Source organism: Lepidochelys olivacea (assembly GCF_965140295.1).
Source record: "Lepidochelys olivacea isolate rLepOli2 genome assembly, chromosome: 20".
In the NCBI taxonomy this organism is placed as follows: domain Eukaryota; kingdom Metazoa; phylum Chordata; order Testudines; family Cheloniidae; genus Lepidochelys; species Lepidochelys olivacea.
This window is the reverse complement of record NC_140430.1, coordinates 18,927,828-18,949,189: the sequence shown is the minus strand read 5'-3', so window position 1 is coordinate 18,949,189 and position 21,362 is coordinate 18,927,828. Positions and strand designations below refer to the sequence as shown.

At 62.0% G+C, this 21,362-nt stretch overlaps 1 protein-coding gene across 1 annotated transcript; it reads left to right on the top strand.

The window, feature by feature from the left end:
- Positions 1 to 1,287: 1,287 nt before the first annotated feature.
- LOC311510510 (tetratricopeptide repeat protein 39A-like) lies at positions 1,288 to 20,535 on the top strand. Its single transcript, XM_084610216.1, has 18 exons — positions 1,288 to 1,360; positions 5,000 to 5,101; positions 5,398 to 5,529; positions 6,109 to 6,179; positions 6,588 to 6,655; positions 7,498 to 7,562; positions 8,042 to 8,141; positions 8,285 to 8,350; positions 8,846 to 8,954; positions 9,351 to 9,418; positions 9,682 to 9,741; positions 10,182 to 10,343; positions 12,280 to 12,371; positions 13,392 to 13,512; positions 13,995 to 14,106; positions 14,785 to 14,899; positions 15,811 to 15,927; positions 16,325 to 20,535. The coding sequence occupies exons 1-18, from the start codon at positions 1,335 to 1,337 to the stop codon at positions 16,440 to 16,442; spliced, it is 1,704 nt and encodes a 567-aa protein (XP_084466342.1). The 5' UTR covers positions 1,288 to 1,334; the 3' UTR covers positions 16,443 to 20,535.
- Positions 20,536 to 21,362: the final 827 nt, after the last annotated feature.

Below are 21,362 nucleotides of genomic sequence, written 5' to 3'. Positions count from 1 at the left end.
GCACCAAGGAGCCCCAGCAAAAATTGGGGCCCCCCATTGTGCCAGGTGCTGCACAGACCCTGAGCGGGACCAGGGCCCCCATAGGCAGGGCCGTGAACAGATCCGGGGTTGGACCAGGCGCTGCACTGATGCATTGAGAACTGTCCCTGCCCCATAAAGCTCACAGACTCAATAGACAAAGGAGAGGAGGGGAAACTGAGGCACAGAGCTGAGGAGAGACTGGCCCAGGGTCATGCAGGGAGTCTGTGGAGGAGTTGGGACTCGAAGGGAGATCTCCAGGGCCCCAGCAGCAAGGCTCCCCCTGACCCAGCCCCAGCCCCCTGATGTAACTGGCCCTGCTCACACAAACTGATGCCAAAGCGCTAGGCTGGAAGTGTCTGTGATCCCAGCAAGGGGCAGATTGGTTTAAAGGCCGATAGGCTCTGCCCCCACCCAGAACTCAGGCTGGCAGATGAGACATGAGTCCCTGGCACCCGGGGGCCGGACTCCTGCCTGTGGGCACCTGGCCAGGTGAGTCCCGGCGCCTGGGGGCCGGATCCCTGCCCGGGTTGCCCCGGCCAGGTGAGTCCCTGCGCCTGGGGGCCGGATCCCTGCCCGGGGAGCCCCGGCCAGGTGAGTCCCTGCACCTGGGGGCCGGATCCCCGACCGGGGGGCCCCGGCCAGGTGAGTCCCTGCACCTGGGGGCCGGATCCCCGACCGGGGGGCCCCGGCCAGGTGAGTCCCTGAACCTGGGGGCCGGATCCCCGACCGGGGGGCCCCGGCCAGGTGAGTCCCGGCGCCTGGGGGCCGGATCCCCGACCGGGGGGCCCCGGCCAGGTGAGTCCCGGCGCCTGGGGGCCGGATCCCCGACCGGGGGGCCCCGGCCAGGTGAATCCCTGCACCTGGGGGCCGGATCCCCGACCGGGGGGCCCCGGCCAGGTGAGTCCCGGCGCCTGGGGGCCGGATCCCCGACCGGGGGGCCCCGGCCAGGTGAGTCCCGGCGCCTGGGGGCCGGATCCCCGACCGGGGGGCCCCGGCCAGGTGAGTCCCGGCGCCTGGGGGCCGGATCCCCGACCGGGGGGCCCCGGCCAGGTGAGTCCCTGAACCTGGGGGCCGGATCCCCGACCGGGGGGCCCCGGCCAGGTGAGTCCCTGCACCTGGGGGCCGGATCCCCGACCGGGGGGCCCCGGCCAGGTGAGTCCCGGCGCCTGGGGGCCGGATCCCCGCCCGGGGGGCCCCGGCCAGGTGAGTCCCGGCACCTGCAGGGCGGAGCCGCCTCCCTCCCCGCCCCCGCCGGGTCCCGGCCGCACATTCCTCCAGAGCCGCTTCCTGCTCCCGGACCAGACCGGAACGTCATGGCCCTGGCGGCCGCTGCGGGCAGGTGAGAGACCCCGGCGGGGAGCCCCCGAGCCGGGACTGGAGGGGGGCGGGACCCTCTGCCTGGGGCTGCTCCCCCCCCCGCGCCCCTCCCCCGCTGCAGCCCCCCGCCTCCCAAAGCTCCGCCCCCCCCCGGCCCGCTGGGTCTTTCTGCTGCGGGCTCCCCCCCGCCCCCCTGGAAAAACGCACCTTCAATGCAGAGTCACCCCCCCCACCCCGTGCCTGCTCCCTGGGGGGGTCCAGGGCACATGGGTGCACCCAGCCCCTTCCCTCACTGGGTCAGCCCGGGGGGGGATCCTCTCCTGCTCCCCGGCCAGTCAGGATCCGGGGGGTCCCTGCTGGGTGACGGGAGGCTGGGGCGGGGGGCCCCAGGAGACCGGGGCGGGGCCAGGATATACAACCGGATTCAGAGCTACGGGAGGGGAGGTTGGGCTTGGGGTCGAGCACAGAAGATGGGGGGCAGGGGTCGATGGGGTGGGGAGCAGGCTGATGTGGGGATCATTGGGGGGAAAGGTTTAGAGGGGGGCTGGGCCCCTCCCCCCGGACCGTCAGTCCTCACTCAGGATGAGTCCAATCGGGCCCCCGGCGCAGGTGCCTCCCCCCCAGGGCACTGTGGGAATATCCAGGGTTCCTGGGGTGCAGCCATGTGTTTTGGGGGGCCCAGAGGGGGCGGGGCACGCAGGGTGGAGGGGGGCAAAGCCCGACAGCCCCGTGTTTGCCAGGAGCTGGTGAGCAGAGCTGTGCTCCAGATGGCGGGGGATCCCAGACCCTGCGGGGGGGCCCTGCCCGTGAGGCCATGAGCCAGCTGAGCCTAGTGCCCAGCCCAGCCTGGCACCTGCTGGCCAGAGCCCTTCCTCAGCCCTGCGTGGAGCCGATGGGGGGGGCCCAGCCTCCGGGCCCAGCCCTGTTTGGTGAAGGTGGGGTGGATGCGCTGGCAGGGCCCTGCCAAGCCCGTGTTTGCTCAGCACTCCCGGGCACCGGTTCAGCTGAGCGTCGCTGGCTGTGGCCTTTGGCAAACACAGCGCTGAGGTTGGCCATGGGGAGAGGGGGCAGTGGGGCCCCTCGGCCTTGCCCTCGGCCTGTGGGGGGGTTGGCAGCTGGGGGAGGGGGACGTCAGTCCATGTTCATAGCTGGGGGGGCAGGGGGTTGATCGGTGCTGGCCAGAGGGAGAGAAAAGTGCTGAGTAAACACCCCCCCAGCTCTGCTGCTGCCCCTCACTCCTGACCTGCGTCCTCTGATGGCCCAGCCCTGGGCTCCCGCTCCCAGCTCCGCTGGTGCCCCTCACTTCTGACCCACAACCCCTGCTCGCCCAGCCCTGGGCTCTCCCACCTTTGCAACTCACCAGCCCCTTACCTGCTTCTATGCTACCTACAATCTCTTCCTGCAACAGACCCTGCAGCCCTTGCTAATAAATAAACATCTGTTCTGTGTTTGGGGGGAAAGCCAGGCCATGTCATCCTTTCATATTATGATGATGATGAAATATTTTCTATTCCAAAAATAACAGCCAGATGTTAAACAATAGCTGTGAAAGTTAGACAGTTTCAATCACTGGGGCAGGTCACTTGCATCCTAGAGTTTGAAAAGAGTTGGCCAAGGAGTTAAGCCTTGTAACTATGGGGACATTCCCAAGGACTGGAAGAAAGCTAATGGTGTGCCAGTCTTTAAAAAGGGTAAACAGGATGACCTGCATTATTACAGTCCTGTCAGTCTGACATCAGCCCCAGGCAAGATACTGGTGAGATGGGAGGCTATTAATAAAGGATTAAAGGCAGGTAATGTAACAAATAGGGGTTTATGGAAAATAGTTCCTGTCAAAGTGATGTGATATTTTTGAATAAGATTGCAAATTTGGTAGTTGGAGGCGATAGGGTGATATCATCTAAGCAGATTGCCGTGACTTGGTACCGCACGACGTTCTGATTGCAAAAACTAGAACGGTCCCAGTTCAGTGTGGTCCAGGTGAAGTGGATTATAAACTGGTTTAACTGAGAGGGCTCGACATGTAACTGCAAATGGAGAATCACCGTTGGGCAGGTGTGTTTCTAGCGGGGTCCCACAGGGACCGGGTCTTGGCCCTACGATATCTGACATTTTATCAACGGCTGGGAGAAAACATCAAATCATCCATGGACAGCGTTTGCAGACGACACAAAGAATGGGAGAGTGATAAATCATGACGAGGGCAGGTCACTGATACGGAGCGACCTGGATCGTTCGGCAAACTGGGCGCAAGCAAACAATCTGCATTTTAATTCGGACGGTGTAAACATCTGGGAATGAAGAATAGGTCGTACTTACAGGCTGGGGGGCTCTGCCCTGGGGAACCGCGTCTCTGACAAAGATTTGGGGGTCATGGTGGAGAATCAGCTGAACACGAGCTCCCAGTGCGACACTGGGGCCAAAAGGGCTGATGCAAACCATGGATACTTAACCAGGGGAATCTGGAGTAGGAGCAGAGAGGTGATTTTACCTCTGTGTCTGGCTCTAGAATCACCATGCCACGATATAAATCCATGGCACGGCCATACCTCGAATACTGCCTGCAGTTCTGGTCGTCGCATCACAAAAGGGGTGTATTAGAATTGGAAAAGGTTCAGAAAAGGGCAACAAAAGTGATTTGGGGGGCGTATGAGGAGAGATGAATAAGACGGGGACCGTTCAGCTTGGAAAAGAGATGGCTAAGGGGGGATCTGACAGAAGTCTACAAAATCTTGACGGGTGAGGAGAAAGTGAATAAAGACGGGTTATTTACTCCTTCTCCTAACAAAAGAACTAGAGGTCACCCAATGAAATTAACAGGCAGCCGGTTTAAACAAACACAAGGAAGTATTTCTTCTCACAATGCAGTCGACCTGTGGAACTCACTGCCAGAGGATGTTGTGAAGGCCAAGACTAGAACAGAGTTTTAAAAAGAGCTAGAGAAGTTCCTGGAGGACGGGTCCATCAATGGCTATTAGCTAGGCTGGGCAGGGATGGTGTCCTTAGCCTCTGTTTGCCAGAAGCCGGGATTGACTGACAGGGGATGAATCATTTGACAGTTGCCCTGTTCTGTTCCCTCCCCCTGAAGTGCCTGGCACCGGCCACTGCCAGCAGACAGGACACTGGCCTGGATGGACCATTGGTCTGACCCCGTCTGGCCGTTCTTATGGCCACTGCTGGACTTGTGTGCACAGTTCAGGAAGGATGTTGGTAAATCAGGGAGGGGTCAGAGAGGAGCCGCGTGGAGGATTAAAGGGTCAGAAAACCTGCCAGAGACTCCAGGAGCTTGATCTAGTTCGTGTACCAAAGGGAAGGCGAAGGGCGACTTGCTCCCAGCCATTGGGAGCCAGCATTTGCCAGCAGGCTCGGCCGTCTCGCAGAGCAGAGCAAATGAGATGGAAGCTGAAGCTGGACAGGGCTGAAGGCACAGAGTTTAACTGGGAGGGTGAATAACCCCTGGAGCCACCGACCCAGGGCCTTGGTGGAGTCTCCACCATGGGCTAGTTTCACACCGGGGTGGGACGTTTTCCTAGATCGGTGCGATTTTCAGCCTGCAGTAACTCAGGGCAGGTCTCTGGGGGTTAGACTAGGGGGTCCCCCTGGTCCCTTCGCTTGGAATCTCTAACTCTCTAAGCAGCCCCTCTTTGCTCCCCGCCCACAGGCCCCCGCCTGACCTGGCGGCCGCCCTAGACGAGTGCATGGAGGCCATGAACTCCTTCCTCTGCAACCAGTTCAGCAAGAGCCTGGAGAAGCTGCAGCCCAGGTGGGTGGAGGAGCTGCCCATGGTCCCTGGCCCTGATCCTCCTCGGTGGGCCAAGGGCTCCCGGCATCTGCAGGGTGCACGTCGGGGAAGCTCGCCCTGGCCTGGGGGGTTCCTTCGATCCTCCCCACCCCCAATGCTGCATCCCAGTGGGCACAAGGGGCCATGCCACCCTAGAACACTCCCCACCCCCCCCAACCCTGGGCCATGAGCTAAGGCATGGTGGGGCTCCTTGGGGCGGGTGTTGCTGGGGGGCTGGGGGAGTCTCCCTCCTGTCACCTGCCCCCTGCTCCCGGCAGGACCAAGGAGAGCATGTACCACGCCCTGGTCTACGCCACCATCCTGGAGATGCAGGCCATGATGACCTTCGAGCACGATGACATCGTGCAGGCCGGGCAGACCATGAAGGAGGCCCAGGAGATTTGCCAGAGGTGGGGGTGGGGGGCACATGGGAGGTGGGGATGGGGCATCCAGGGAAGGGGTGATGGGACTCCGGCATCAGGGTGGGGCATAGCAGGGACTGGGGAAGGCCCAGGGAGGGTTATGGGGTGTGTGTGTCATGGGGGGAGATGGGGCGCACAGGGGCTGGCGGTTGGATGGGGAGTGACAGGGCGTGGGCAGGAGGCTGGCCTGGCAATGGGACCCCCAGGCCTGGCCCCATGGAGGTCTCTGGGCTGGGGTGGGAGGCGTGGGGGTCATTCTGCACCAGTCCCACTGCCGGGTGGAATGGACCTGCCCGTCGTGTGTCATAGACCCGCTGCCCAGCAGAGGGGGAGTTTCCCAGGGCTTGGGGGAGTAAGAGCCTAACCCCACTGGGGAGCTGGGGCCTGGGAGGCCGTGGGGCAAAGATGGGGGAACCCTTCCAGTTACAGGCTCCTCGCTGGGGAAAATCCCCCCCTCTCAGCAGTTACTGACCCTGTGGGTCGGGTGGGGCTGGGGAGGCCTGTAGGGGGAGATGCGGGAGGGGCTAGGTAGCTGCCCCACCCCAGCCATCTTCCTCCCACGCCCAGGTTTCGGAGGAAATCCAGCGTGACTGGCTCCCTCACCGGCCTGGTCAGCAAGGCGGATTCATTCACCGAGGGTAAGAGACGCAGGGCATGGCTGCAGGGTGTCGGAGGGTGGGTCAGAGCAGGGGGCTGGGAGCCAGGACTCCTGGGTTCTATCCCTGGCTCTGGGAAGGGGAGTGGGGCCTGGTGGTCAGAGCAGGGGGCTGGGAGCCAGGACTCCTGGGTTCTACCCCTGGCTCTGGGAAGGGGAGTGGGGTCTGGTGGTCAGAGCAGGGGGCTGGGAGCCAGGACTCCTGGGTTCTATCCCTGGCTCTGGGAAGGGGAGTGGGGCCTGGTGGTCAGAGCAGGGGGCTGGGAGCCAGGACTCCTGGGTTCTATCCCCAGCTCCGTGGGTAGGCTGCGATGGCGGTGTTGCTGGAGGCGGGGTCGGGGCTTAGGGATGAGCATGCCCCCCCCCAAGTCCCTGTCGCTCTCCCTCACAGTGGAGCTGCACGCCGAGGTCTGCTACGCAGAGTGTCTACTGCAGCGGGCGGCCCTGACCTTCCTGCAGGTACCGGATCCCCCTCCATGCGGCTGGCTCAGCGCCAGGGGGCCAGGACACCTGGGTTGTGAGCTAAATCCCCGGTGCTGCAGGGAGCAGGGTGGGGGCTCAGCAGGGGACACTCTCCCCTCGTCAGTGCTGGCCCCAATGGGCCACTCGGGGGTGCTGTGGGTCACTCTCCAGGTCACTTTCAAGGATTCGCTTTCATTTCCTGTCTCATTGTGAGACAACGTTGCTGTGTGGCATCCCACCCCAGAGGTGGCTGCGTCTCAGCGCCGGGTGAGGGGTTCCTGGATAAACAACCCCCGCATCCCACCCCAGAGGTGGCTGCATCTCAGCGCCGCGTGAGGGGTCCCTCGATAAACAACCTCCATTCCCCACCCCAGAGGTGGCTGCATCTCAGCGCCGGGCGAGGGGTCCCTCGATAAACAACCTCCATTCCCCACCCCAGAGGTGGCTGCATCTCAGCGCCGGGTGAGGGGTTCCTGGATAAACAACCCCCGCATCCCATCCCAGAGGTGGCTGCATCTCAGCGCCGCGTGAGGGGTCCCTCGATAAACAACCTCCATTCCCCACCCCAGAGGTGGCTGCATCTCAGCGCCGGGCGAGGGGTCCCTCGATAAACAACCTCCATTCCCCACCCCAGAGGTGGCTGCATCTCAGCGCCGGGTGAGGGGTCCCTCGATAAACAACCTCCATTCCCCACCCCAGAGGTGGCTGCATCTCAGCACTGGGTGAGGGGTTCCTGGATAAACAACCCCTGCATCCCACTGCAGAGATGGCTGCATCTCAGCGCCAGGCGAGGGATCCCTTCCCTCAGGGTTTGCTCATTTCCCCCCTTCTCCCTGCAGGATGAGAACATGGTGAATTTCATCAAGGGGGGGATCAAGGTGCGGAGCAGCTACCTGATCTACAGGTGAGTGATGTCACAGCGGTGGTTCTGGGGGAGGGGGCCCCTCTTCAGGCTGCTGCCTTGGGGCCAGCGGGGGAGGAGGGGTCCCAGACGGGGCCCTCAGCCTCAGAAGGGCTCTTGTACTGTGAAGGTGGGAAATGTGATGGTTCTCCTGGGGCACTCAATGTGGTGTACTGGTGTGAGCAGGGGGCTGGGCACCAGGACTCCTGGGTTCTATCCCCGGCTCCGGGAGGGGAGTGGGGGCTAGTGATTAGAGCTGGGCGCCAGGACTCCTGGGTTCTATCCCCGGCTCCGGGAGGGGAGTGGGGGCTAGTGATTAGAGCTGGGCGCCAGGACTCCTGGGTTCTATCCCTGGCTCCGGGAGGGGCATGGGGGCTAGTGGTTAGAGCTGGGCGCCAGGACTCCTGGGTTCTATCCCCGGCTCCGGGAGGGACATGGGGGCTAGTGGTTAGCACTCTCTGACTCTCCTGTTTCTTTTCCAGGGAACTGAGCAGTTTCATCCAGTCCAGTCACTGTACAGCAGGCCCTGCCCACGTACACTTGGAGGGAGGGGTGGCACTGGGCATCGGCGCCTTTAATCTGGTAAATTACTAGGAAGGGGGGTGGGGAATGGGACATGGGGCCTTTCCCCTCGAGGGGGCACCGGCTCCGGCCCGGCCCCAGGGCAGGGGACTGGCTGACGGGAACGGGACACGGGGCCTTTCATTCCTCTCTTCTCTCCCCAGACTCTCTCTCTCTTCCCTCCGCGGATCCTGAAGCTGCTGGAATTTGCTGGGTTTTCGGGGGACAAGGTAACCCCCTGCCTGGGCCTCCCGTCATCCCCCGCACAGTCTGTAGGTCCCCGCGATGGGGGTTCCCTGGGTCACTGCTGAGAAGGGGGGTTCTGTGGGGGGGTCCCGCAAGGGGAGAGGGTCTGGGGGGCTAGCTGGGGTGTGTCTGGGGGAGGGGAGGAATTGGGGTATGGGCCTTCCCTCCATCCCCACCCCCATTGCAGCCAGGGCCCCATCAGCCAGAGGGAGTCATTGAGCTGTGGGCTGAGTCCTGCACCCCCAGCTCTCAGGGCTGTGGTTGGGGGCGGGGGGCGAACATCTGTCCCTCCCCCCACCCCCAGCTCTTCCTGGCCTGGTGGGCTGCAGCTGCCACCAGAGGGCGCCTCACCCTGCCGTTGTGTGTGGCAGTGGCCGGCCGCGCTGCCCCAGAGGTGGCCGCATCAGGCAGCGCGTTGGGACTCTGGAAGGGTGAAAGCGCCCAATGGCCCCCCCCCCCTGCTGTGTCTCTCTGCACAGGAGTACGGGCTGCAGCAGCTGCACGAGGGCGCGACCACCCTGAACCTGCGGGCCCTGCTCTGCACCATGCTGCTCCTCTGCTATTATACCTTCCTCACCTTCATCCTGGGTAGGACTGCAGCCGGCGGGGGACGGGGGACGGGGCCTCCCCCCAGTGGGTGCAAACTCTGATCCGGCCCCAGGCCAGGGGCCGGCTGGCTCAGGGGGGCAGGGGATGGGGCCTCCCCCCAGGGGGTGCAAACTCTGATCTGACCCCAGGCCAGGGGCCAGCTGGCTCAGGGGGGCAGGACATGGGGCCTCCCCCCTAGGGGGTGCAAACTCTGATCTGACCCCAGGCCAGGGGCCGGCTGGCTCGGGGGGCAGGGGATGGGACATGGGGCCTTTCCCCCCAGGGCGTGCCAGCTCTGATCCGGGCCCCCCATTCCCATTCAGGGGGTCCCTGATCTCTCTCAGAACTGGGAGCAGTGGCTTCGCCCCAGGCTGACCCCTCCTTGCACCCTTGCAGGGATCGGGGAGGACGATTTTACGGAAGCTGAGAGCCTGCTAAGACCCTACCTCATTCGCTACCCCAAGGTACGGGACCGGCCGGTGGGGCCCTTCCACCTGCGGGGTGGGAGGGTCCGGGGGGGATCTGTCCTCACTGGGGAGAATTGGGGCTGCCCCATGGTCTGACCTCCTGACGGGTTTTGCTGCCCCGGCTAAAACTAGGGAGTGGAAAGAACTGGGCTGAGACTCCCCCCAACTTGCTTCATGGGTGATCCTGGCATCCCCTACGCTTTGCCCTTCCTCAGGGACCCTGCCCCCCACCCATCGGCTCCCTTCTCTCCCCTCTGCAGAGCGCCATCTTCCTCTTCTTTGCCGGCAGGATAGAGGAGATCAAAGGGAACATCAGTGAGGTAAGAGACCCCTCGCCTGGGGGACCCCCTCACAGAGCCAGGGTCTGCGACGGGGGGTGCTCCTGAGCCAACCAGTCCCCTGGCCCGGGGTCGGATCAGAACCGGTGCCCCCTAGAGGGGGAAGGCCCCATGTCCCATTCCCCACCCCCCTGGAGCCAGCCAGTCCCCCCATCCTCCTGGAGCCGGATCAGAACCGGCGCCCCCTAGAGGGGAAGGCCCCATGTCCCATTCCCCACCCCCCTGGAGCCAGCCAGTCCCCCCATCCCCCTGGGGCCGGATCAGAACCGGCGCCCCCTAGAGGGGGAAGGCCCCATGACCCATTCCCCACCCCCCTGGAGCCAGCCAGTCCCCCCATCCCCCTGGGGCCGGATCAGAACCGGCGCCCCCTAGAGGGGAAGGCCCCCGTGCCCATTCACGAGGCTCCTGACCTCTCTGCACAGGCCATCTGCAGGTTCGAGGCGGGCTGCTCGGCCCAGCAGGCCTGGAAGCAATTCCACCACATGTGCTACTGGGAGCTGATGTGGTGTTTCGCCTACAAGGGCATGTGGAAAATGGCCTATTTCTACGCCGACCTGCTGAGCAAGGAGAACCGCTGGTCCAAGGTGAGGGGCTATGGGTGGGGCCGTGCCCTCTCCAGGGACTAAAGGGTTTATTGGGGAGGGTCTGTCAATGCTTCACACAGCGCCCCCTAGTGCCGCCCTGGGGCATTGGGGCCAGCACTGACTGCGGGGGAGAGCGCCCCCTGCTGAGCCCCTGCTCCCTGCAGCACAGTGCCCCCTAGTGCCGCCCTGGGGCAGTGGGGCCAGCACTGACTGCGGGGGAGAGCGCCCCCTGCTGAGCCCCTGCTCCCTGCAGCATGGCGCCCCCTAGTGCCGCCCTGGGGCATTGGGGCCAGCACTGACTGCAGGCGAGAGCGCCCCCTGCTGAGCCCCTGCTCCCTGCAGCACAGTGCCCCCTAGTGCCACCCTGGGGCATTGGGGCCAGCACTGACTGCGGGGGAGAGCGCCCCCTGCTGAGCCCCTGCTCCCTGCAGCACGGCGCCCCCTAGTGCCGCCCTGGGGCATTGGGGCCAGCACTGACTGCAGGCGAGAGCGCCCCCTGCTGAGCCCCTGCTCCCTGCAGCACAGTGCCCCCTAGTGCCACCCTGGGGCATTGGGGCCAGCACTGACTGCGGGGGAGAGCGCCCCCTGCTGAGCCCCTGCTCCCTGCAGCACAGTGCCCCCTAGTGCCGCCCTGGGGCAGTGGGGCCAGCACTGACTGCGGGGGAGAGCGCCCCCTGCTGAGCCCCTGCTCCCTGCAGCACGGCGCCCCCTAGTGCCGCCCTGGGGCATTGGGGCCAGCACTGACTGCAGGCGAGAGCGCCCCCTGCTGAGCCCCTGCTCCCTGCAGCACAGTGCCCCCTAGTGCCACCCTGGGGCATTGGGGCCAGCACTGACTGCGGGGGAGAGCGCCCCCTGCTGAGTCCCCTGCAGCACAGCGCCCCCTAGTGCCGCCCTGGGGCAGTGGGGCCAGCACTGACTGCGGGGGAGAGCGCCCCCTGCTGAGTCCCCTGCTCCCTGCAGCACAGCGCCCCCTAGTGCCGCCCTGGGGCAGTGGGGCCAGCACTGACTGCGGGGGAGAGCGCCCCCTGCTGAGTCCCCTGCAGCACGGCGCCCCCTAGTGCCGCTCTGGGGCATTGGGGCCAGCACTGACCGTGGGGGAGAGCGCCCCCTGCTGAGACCCCTGCAGCATGGCGCCCCCTAGTGCCGCCCTGGGGCATTGGGGCCAGCACTGACTGCGGGGGAGAGCGCCCCCTGCTGAGCCCCTGCTCCCTGCAGCACGGCGCCCCCTAGTGCCGCCCTGGGGCATTGGGGCCAGCACTGACTGCAGGCGAGAGCGCCCCCTGCTGAGCCCCTGCTCCCTGCAGCACAGTGCCCCCTAGTGCCACCCTGGGGCATTGGGGCCAGCACTGACTGTGGGGGAGAGCGCCCCCTGCTGAGTCCCCTGCAGCACAGCGCCCCCTAGTGCCGCCCTGGGGCAGTGGGGCCAGCACTGACTGCGGGGGAGAGCGCCCCCTGCTGAGTCCCCTGCAGCACGGCGCCCCCTAGTGCCGCCCTGGTGCACTGGGGCCAGCACTGACTGTGGGGGAGAGCGCCCCCTGCTGAGTCCCCTGCTCCCTGCAGCACAGCGCCCCCTAGTACCGTGCTGGGGCAGTGGGGCCAGCACTGACCGTGGGGGAGAGCGCCCCTTGCTGAGCCCCTGCTCCCTGCAGCACGGCGCCCCCTAGTGCCACCCTGGGGCATTGGGGCCAGCACTGACTGTGGGGGAGAGCGCCCCCTGCTGAGTCCCCGCCCCCCTCCAGCTCACGGCAGCAGCCGGAGGTTTTCTATAGGGTCTCCCATAGGTGTCCAGAGTTGGAGACCTAACCAGGCCGGATGGCCTGGCTGTCTGCTCTGTGGCTGCTAGTTCTCGGCCCGTCCTGGGCCTGTTGGGGGTCTGAGCCCCCCGCCCCCAGCCGTGCGCGTGGGGCTGATGGGTCAGGCCGGTGTCTTTCTGCAGGCCATGTATGTGTATATGAAAGCCGCCTTCCTCAGCATGCTGCCCCCCGAGGAGCCCCGGCCCTTCGGGGAGAGCGAGGTGCAGCTGTTCAGGTAGGGGCCATGGGCGATGCTGGTGCTGGGGGAGCAGGAGGGTTTGGTGCCAAACATGGGGGTTGGGCAGGAGGGGCACCGGGAGATCTGGGTTCAGGCCTTGCAGCACAAGGGTGGGGAGCCCAGGGCTGGGAGAGCAGGGGCTGTGGGTTGGGAGTGAGGGGCATTGGCAGGGCTGTGTGTGTCCCAACCCCCAGTCACTTGCCCACTAACACTGACCCCCAGATGGGAAGTTGCGTCCCCCCCTTTCTGCTCCTCAGCTTAATGTATGGCACTGGTAATTCCCTCCCTACCTGCCTGCTTGGCTCCGTCCTGCATCCAGCCCTGGGCATTGGCTGGCTCAGGGCCCCCCCCAAATCTTATCACTTCCTTTCCCCTCCTATCCCAGCTGCAAAGCTGGGGTGTGTAGGGGAATGGCAGGGGCTACCTAGAGACAGGACAGACATGGGCATAAGATAGGACTCCTGGGTTCTCTCCCTGGCTCTGGGAGGGAAGTGGGGTCTAGTGGTTAGAGCAGGGGGGTGCTGGGACCCAGGACTCCTGGGTTCTACCCCCCAGCTCTGGGAGGGTTCATGTTCCATGGAGCTAAATGCTGCAGTCTCAGCTGGAAACACGGTGCCGGCTTCAGGCAGATCTAAACGCCATGGGTCTTGTTAAATTAAATTAGATCATTCACAGCGTGAGGGCTGGATCCGCCCGGTACCAGTTTGACCCAGTTTTTGCTCTCGTCATAGTTTAATCTGCCACATATGTGTATTGCCGATGCCTGTGTGCAAGCATTAGGTTCAAGAGTTAACAGGATGGGAGCTGAACCAGGCACTCTCTGAGCCATCGTTTCAGGCTGCCTGCAGACTCAGGCATATGTTGCTGGGCTGCCTTTTGGCAAACGGGTCGGCTAGAACCGGGACCTTTGCTTTCAATGCCAGTGGAGATTCTGGAACCCAATTCTGGGTCCGGGGGACCCCCAGTGCGGCCCCCCCTCCCACAGATCGCAACCCAGCTGTCTCTCTTCCCCTCCAGGCAGGTGTCATCTTTTAAGCAGAAGATCGCGGGCAAGTCTCCCCCCACGGAGAAGTTTGCCATCCGGAAAGCCCGGCGCTATAAGGGCAGCCGCCCGGTCCCTGTACCGGTGCCAGCCCTGGTGAGGGGGAAGGGAGTGTGGGGAGAGGGTTCGAGGGGGAAAATTGTGCTGGATGCTGCTTGGAAAAGCCATGACTCAACTGGTGCCATCACCCAGGATCTGCCGTGCTGGAGAATGGGAGGGGCTAGGAGTCAGGACGCCTGGGTTCTCTCCCTGGCTTGGAGAGGGGAGCGGGGTCTGGTGGTTAGAACCTAGGGGCTGGGAGTCGGGAATGCTGGGTCCCATTTCCCATCTTTGTCACATGACCTTGGACAGGTTGTGTCCCTCTCTGTGCCTCAGTTTCCCCACTTCCCATTGGCTCTGAGTGCAAAGCGGCTATAACCTGCTCAGGACGAGGAGGGAATGGGGGAACTGGGAGGGAGCCTAGGACAGGCTGGTTAATGTCCAGCGGGATGTGGGGGCTGTCCTGGGGGTCCAGATCCTCCTCTGCAGGGTGAGCAGCCCGGGCTGTTGCCCTGACACCCCCCCCCGTCCCTCCCCAGGAGATGATGTACATGTGGAATGGCTTCACCGTGCTGGGCAAGCAGCGGGAGCTGCTGGAGGGGACGCTGGAGACGCTGACGCAGGCTGAGAAGAAGCTGCAGGAGTCGCCAGGTAACAGGATGTGAGGCCTTTCCCCTCCGGGGGCTGCCAGCTCCCATCCGGCCCCAGGGTGGGGCACCGGCTGGCTTGGGGGGGGGGAAGGGACACGGGGCCTTTCCCCTCCGGGGGCTGCCAGCTCCCATCCGGCCCCAGGGTGGGGCACCAGCTGGCTTGGGGGGGGGAAGGGACACGGGGCCTTTCCCCTCCGGGGGCTGCCAGCTCCCATTTGGTCTCAGGGTGGGGCATCGGCTGGCTTGGGGGGAGGGAATGGGACACGGGGCCTTTCCCCTCCGGGGGATGCCAGCTCCCATTTGGCCTCAGGGTGGGGCACCGGCTGGCTTGGGGGGGGGGGAGGGACACGGGGCCTTTCCCCTCCGGGGGCTGCCAGCTCCCATCCGGCCCCAGGGTGGGAACGAAGAACACGCGTGTGGCTGCGTCGTGTTTGTTGGGTCTCAGCCCCAGTGGAGAGACTGAGCCCCCCCCATCTCTGCCCCGAGCCAGTGGGGGGTGGGTAGAAGACACAGCTAGGGGGGCTGTGGGAGGGGGGGGCAAACCGGGTTGGGGGCTGTGGGGGGGCTGGCACACTGGGGTGGGGGCTCTCCCTGCCACCCCGCCCCCTCCCCTGCGGGGATGCCCAGAGGAGCTGGGCCCCGCCCCCCCCCCCCCTTGACGCCCCAACTCTGCCCACAGCCGGCGAGTTCCAGACGGACGACCGGTGCCTCCTGCTGCTGCTGAAGGGGCTTTGCATGAGGCACCGGCGGAGCCCTGCCGAGGCGGAGGCCTGCTTCAGCGCCGTGCTGGGCAGGTGAGCGCCCCCTGCTGGGAGACTCCGCCTGGCTCCCGCAGCCCAGGGCATCTGTGGCGGGGGGAGTCCCCATCCTGGGCGGGGCTCTGGCTCCCGACCCACTGCGGACGTGACGGAGGGAGGGTCCTGCTGCTTCTTGGCCCCTCCTCCCCCCCCCGGTTTGCTGATCTCGGGGTTACCCCACCGATGGGCTTTCCCAATGGGATAATGCCCCCCCCTCCCAGCACATGGGCATTGCCCGGGCAAGGAACTGCATTCTGGGGGTCACAGGTGGTGCCATGCTCCATGGGGGGGGTCACTCCCCCCCCTAGGGATCAGAGGGGTCCTGGGTCTGTGGGGGGGTCACTCCCCCCTCTAGGGATCAGACGGGTCCTGGGTCTGTGGGGGGGTCATTCCCCCCTCTAGGGATCAGCGGGGTCCTGGGTCTGTGTGTGTGTGGGTCACTCCCCCCTAGGGATCAGAGGGGTCCTGGGTCTGTGGGGGGGTCACTCCCCCCTCTAGGGATCAGAGGGGTCCTGGGTCTGTGGGGGGGTCACTCCCCCCTCTAGGGATCAGACGGGTCCTGGGTCTGTGGGGGGTCATTCCCCCCTCTAGGGATCAGCGGGGTCCTGGGTCTGTGTGTGTGGGGGTCACTCCCCCCTAGGGATCAGAGGGGTCCTGGGTCTGTGGGGGGTCACTCCCCCCTCTAGGGATCAGGGGGGTCCTGGGTCTGTGCGGGCTGGGGGGGTGTCATTCCCCTCCTAGGGGCCTGGGGGTGTCTGGAGGACACCATGCTCTTGCGGGTCTGTCTGGCCCCAGCCAGGTGCTGCCCCCAAACTCCTGCCCCCAGGTTGCTGCCCGGGGCGGGTCTTGGTCCGGGAAGCCCCTCCCCGGTGAATTACCGTCTGTCTGTCTGTCCCTCCCGCTGGCAGTGAGAAGCGGATCCGCTACGATCACTACCTGGTGCCCAACACGCTGCTGGAGCTCGGCCTGCTGCACCTGGCCCAGGGCCGGAGCGAGGAGGCCATCCCGCTGCTGCGCCGAGCCAGGTGGGGCCTGTCTACACTAGGAGGGTGTTGCAACAATGTCAGCCTGTCCTGTGCTCCCCTGTCCCACAATGCTTCCCAGAAGCCCCAGCGGGTGTGTCGCAGAATGCATTGTGGTGCTAAGGTGCCCTGGGGGGCCAGAGGGGCTGGAACTGTCTGTGTGGCTGATTTAGGGGGGGGACAGGGCTCGGGGGGGGGGGGAGTTGAGGCATCCCCCCCGCACTCAGCGGATGGTTCTGGTTCAGCTGGTCCCAGGACTGGTCAGTGCACCGGGAAGCTCAGGAATGGGGTGGGGGGAGTCCGGTGCGTATGATGAAGAGACTCTGGTCCTGGCGGGGTGGGGGTGGGGGGCAGGGTGTATTTGTGGCCAGTGATTACCCCCCCCGCCCTCCCAATTTAGGAACAACTACAAGAACTATTCCATGGAGTCCCGGACGCTCTTCCGGATCCACGCGGTTCTGTCCCGGCTCAAGGCGGATCAGGAGGAGAACGGCATGGAAGGACCCAGCTCCTCCTAAGGAACCGTGCCCCGCAGCCGAGAAGAGCCGGGGGGGCACGGGACTCGGGGGATGGAATCACCTGTCGTCGTCCCCCCCCAGCCCCCACCGAAGGAGGGACCCTGCACTTTCAATGAAGCCAAATTGACTTAACCCTTCCTGCGCCGCTCCGCACCCCAGAGCGACTTCTTTGTCTCCAAAGGCGGAGCCTGGAAGGGGTGCGTCTCCTTTGGGAGCATGCCCGCAGCACCAGGGGGTACCACTGTGACAAACAGGGGGCAGGGAGGCAGAGCTGGATCCTGCGGGAGGGTGCCGCATGGTGAGGCAGCCCTTTAAGTCTGAACCCAAATACCCTTAAAGGGCCAGTTCACCCTGCGATGCCCACCCCTGTCCAAGTTTCCTAGGATAAGGGCTAACCATGCCCCCCCCCCCCCCCCGCACGCACACTTTAATTAAACTAATTTGGGACTAGTCACTTGGGGAGGTGCCGACTGCTGTACGGGGCACCATAAGCACTGTGCCCTGTGTTTCCTAGCTGGTTTCCCTGGTCCAGGGAACCTCCCTATCCACAGGTCCCTTGGCCCTCCAGGGTTCCCCCCTCCTACCCCTGTTCTGGTCCCCCGTGGACCAGCTGGCTCCACACACCTCCATAGCTGGGCCTTTCTGCATCCGTATTTCCCATTATCCTGTAGGAATGGGAGCCACGGCGCCTTGCCAAGAGCTGGACGGGTATTTCTTTCCATCATCGCCAGTGGGGCGTTGACTGATGGTTTGCCGCAGAGATCTCATTTGGGGACGATCCTGGGGACCCAGGAGCTGTCGCTGCCTCCTGCACTGGCAGGCGATTTTTTTTTAAATGCAGCCGTGGCCTTGTTTTTCTATTTCTGCCTCTTCTTTTTTGGTCCGGAAATTCAGGTCTCCCCCGAAAGCCCTCGGCACAGGGAAAAGGGCCGAATCCTATGGCCGGTTCTTACAGTGTGTTTTTAATGAGGTGGGCAGCCTCTGAGCCATGCCCCCCCGCATCTGTACATGCCTCTGAGCCGTCCCCCTCCGCGTTTGACAAATGGGGAAACTGAGGCAACGTGGCCTGCAACTGTGAACCAAGGACACCAGATGGGGAAACTGGGAATCGACCGCAGATCTCTTGAGGCCGGGTGCTTTTTAGGTACTAAATCATCTGTCACCATTTACCTCAGTCCACTCTGGCCTTGTCTATATTCAAAGTCCCACTGGTTACACTTTAATCTGATCTAGCGAAATCAGCACAAAAGACTCCGGTTTAAGCCGGGTTTATTTGGGTTTCGTTGCGGGGCTTGTCTAAACACAGAAGTTGGGCAACTTTAACTGACATTGGTTTAGTACAACCAGTGCATCTTTGTGTGTAGATGCTCATGGGTTGAAATTGGGTTGATATTGGTCAGTCCCATAGGCTGCAGAGCTGGAGGCCACCTGGGCCACGGGCCGACCCCTTTCAACAGGGGCCACTCACTCAAATTCAGCCTGGCCAAGGCCCCGTCATGCTGAAGAAGCGTCTGGGCCAAACCCAGGCAGCCACACGCCTCATGGCTGGGAGCGTGCCAAGGCCAGCAACCTGGGTCCTGCTCTGCGTGTGCTGCAGGCCGGGTCCTCGCCTGCCAGCTACCGAAGCAGAAGTGATGTCGCTCCGGGCTGGGGGCTGGGATAAGGTTAGGGGTGGGGGAGGCAGCCGTGTTGCACGAATAGCTGCATAAGTGCCGCATTCGCAGTCCAGCCATCCCACGCTGAGTCCAGGGGCCGGGGCCTTGCAAACGCAGCAGGCCAATGGAGAAGGCTGTTTCCCTGCGCTTGTACATTACACAAGAGAGCGCTGGGTTATGGGATGGAATAGTGGGGGAATCCCACAATGCACAGCAGCTGCCCCACAAGCCACGTGCCTGCTGGAGGATGCTGGGATGCATACCCATGATGCACTGGGCTGTTTGCCAAGAGACCTCTGCTGGGCGGGCAATGCGCTGGCCCACAGGTGTGAGGTTGAATGCGCTCGAGTGGGGAGAAGTCTGTCCTGTTGTCATGACAGATCTGAAACGCACGGCGTTATCCTGGTGCAGTTTTCAGTGCAGCCAAAGCCTCCGTGAAACGGCTGCAACTTTGTATGTAATCGGGCCTGAGTTCATTAGGAACAGATTTAAGCTAAACCAAAATAAGCGTCCACATGGGCTTGCATTGATTTAATTGACTCAGTTGCTTTTAAACCCATTTAGTTACACAGGTGCGCTTTCAAATAGACACGCCCTGTTAGAGGACAGAACTGCTATTGAGGGGGCCAGCACCCGTATTGCACGATTTCCCCATGACCAAGAGACAGCTGGTTCAATCCCTGCTCCACATGTGAATGTCTAACCCCAGCACAGAGCTGGCGAGAGAAGAAACACCCGTCGCGAGGTGGCTGTGCTAAAGGGGTGATGGGACTTTCTTTACATGAACAATTGGTTAAATAATGGATGTTTGGGATCTGTATGGAGGAATCTTATTTTAAAATCGAATTGGGTTCCATCAAGAGTTTTAAATCCTTTTAATTCTGGAGATGATGTAATAAAAAATACAGATGTTTAATTTGTATTCCAGGGTGTTGGGTATTTTTTTCTCCTGATGCAAAAATGGTTGGGGGGCACCTATGAATATACTGAACTCTGCCCCCTGTTGGTTTTATTTAGCATGCAGCTTTGCCCAGGGGCCTGATATTAGGGTAGTATATGTGTTTATCCCACTGATTCAGCTGAATTCAGGCCCACAGGAAATGCCAGGTCAACACCACCTGCAAGACACCTCCCAGTAGGCAATGATGGGATATCCAGACAATGGGGTAATTTCTCCCTAACCTCAGCCAATAAGGGGGTCAACATGTGCCTTGAATCTATAACCCTAATTTTTGTTTTTATCTGGTCTAATGTAACTGCAGCTGTTCTTATCCTCTGCACAATTATCGCCTTTTTTGCATCCTGATAGAATCTTGGGCCCAATATCATGTGTTGGTGGGTTCTGCAGGTCAAAGGCACCTTATGTACAAATAAGTATTGCCTTCGCGGGTGATTTAGATGTGTTGAGCTAGGAGGCAGTATGTCCTAGTGGATAGAGCACTGGACTGGGTCCCTTGAGAGCAGGGTTCTATTCCCCAGCTCTGCCATTAGCCTCACTTTCACTGGTCTGTGCCTCAGTTTCCCCATTCTGTAAAATAGGGCTAATGCCACTCACCTCCTTTGGAAAGTGCTTTGAGAGCTACTGATGAAGAGCTAGGGATGATCATACCATGATAGGGTGAAACAACACACGCCAGGCACCTTTATCCTGTTCACTATTTTGTGCCCCCTTTGGGTCGGGCTTTTGAAAGTACTTTTACTTGGCAAGTCATAGAGGTTTTTCCAATGGGTCTGTGCTCCTTTACACACAGATTTTGTCCTGGTATCACCTTTTATTTAAACAAATATTGCTCCAACCTCTAGCAGAGCTGCAGTTACATGCTTACTCTACTTCCCATGTGGGCACAGCGATGCTGCTAGAAACACCTTTATGTAAGAGCAGCTGGGCTACAGAGGGTTGTACCAGTTTAACTATTGTGGGGTATTTAAAGTGGTACAACTTATGAGGGAGGGAAGTTGAATGCACTAGAAAGTCCCTCTCTCTAGGAATTCCGAGGGCTTGGCTACATGTGGAAGCTTACCAGAATTGTTCCACAGGCCGAGATCTTCAAGGGTACTTAGGGGCCCAACTCCACTGATTTCAGGGAGCACCTGGGCTGTGGATTCAGAGTGTGCTGTGCTCTTCTCGTCTGACCTCCTGTATAACACCGGCCCTGGATGAATTCCTGTTCGAACCAGAGCAGCTCTTTGAGGAAAACATCCCAGCTCGATTTAAAGCTTACCCCAGCTGGAGAATCCACGGCACTCTGGGGCAAGTTTGTTCCAATAGTTAATTACCCTCCCTGTTAAAACTGCACACCTGAATGTGTCGAGCTTCAACTTCCTTCCGGGTGCGGGCTCTGGTGAGACAGAGGGAAAATTTTTGCCCCTTAGCAAAGGGTTGCTGTACAAGGGTGATTTAAGTAATAATTATTCCAGGATCGTGGCCACTCGTTGGGTGGGTGGGCAGCAAGGTTATGGCAGAACAGAGAATGTTGTAAGCAGTATCAGAAGCGGAGCCCATGGACCTATGAAAAAGCAGAGAGGGGCAGGCAACTGCCCCCCTTACCCCATAGGGAATGACATCCGACTTGTAGTCCACGGAAATTGCTGCCTTGGTAAACATCCAGCCCCACCATGGCTAAGCCCTGAGCATTGTCTCTGGGATGAGTCAGCCCTTGATTGCCACACATGATCCCCAATAAGCAAACAAAACCTCCCTTAAGGGGGGGAGGAGGGGGTCAGATATAAGGTTGTAACTGGGCTAGGTCAGCAGCTTTGAGTCACTGATGCAGCAGCTGCCTCCTAGCGGCCCCCGTGGGAAGTGCACCCCTGCCGGCTGCAAAGCTGCCATTCAGAGCTGGATTCCTTGCTCTGCAGCTGGGCCTGGCTCTCCCAGCTGTAACCCGTGAGGGAGGATTTTGTTTTTCAACCGTGCGAACACCTGCTCTGCATAAAGAAGGGTCTCCCAAGCCAACAGCCCAGCTGCTAGTGTTGCGAGGAAACCAATTTTGATGTTTGATCAGAAGAGCTGTCCCAGCTGTGTGAAACGGCTCAGGAAATATGCCAAAGGGATGGGAGAGGGGGGAGTGAAGTGTCTAAACCAGCTCAGAGAGTGCAGAGGAAAACCACTGTCCTCTGAGCTGTGAAACACTTTCAAAACAGTCACAAATTTCAGTTCCCAGCCATGACCCCGAGGCAGCAAGAGGGGAAGTGACTTGCCAAGGCTGTTCAGCGACTCAGAAGGTAAGAAATGGCTCGGTGACTAGGGCACTAACTCAGCACA

Bases quoted from the DNA above. Each gene is read 5' to 3' on its own strand.
- LOC311510510 (XM_084610216.1), top strand. From the start codon at position 1,335: ATGGCCCTGGCGGCCGCTGCGGGCAG. The intron at 8,351-8,845 runs GTAACCCCCTGC...CTCTCTGCACAG, and splicing joins CTGGGTTTTCGGGGGACAAG to GAGTACGGGCTGCAGCAGCT. The intron at 9,419-9,681 runs GTACGGGACCGG...TCCCCTCTGCAG, and splicing joins ACCTCATTCGCTACCCCAAG to AGCGCCATCTTCCTCTTCTT.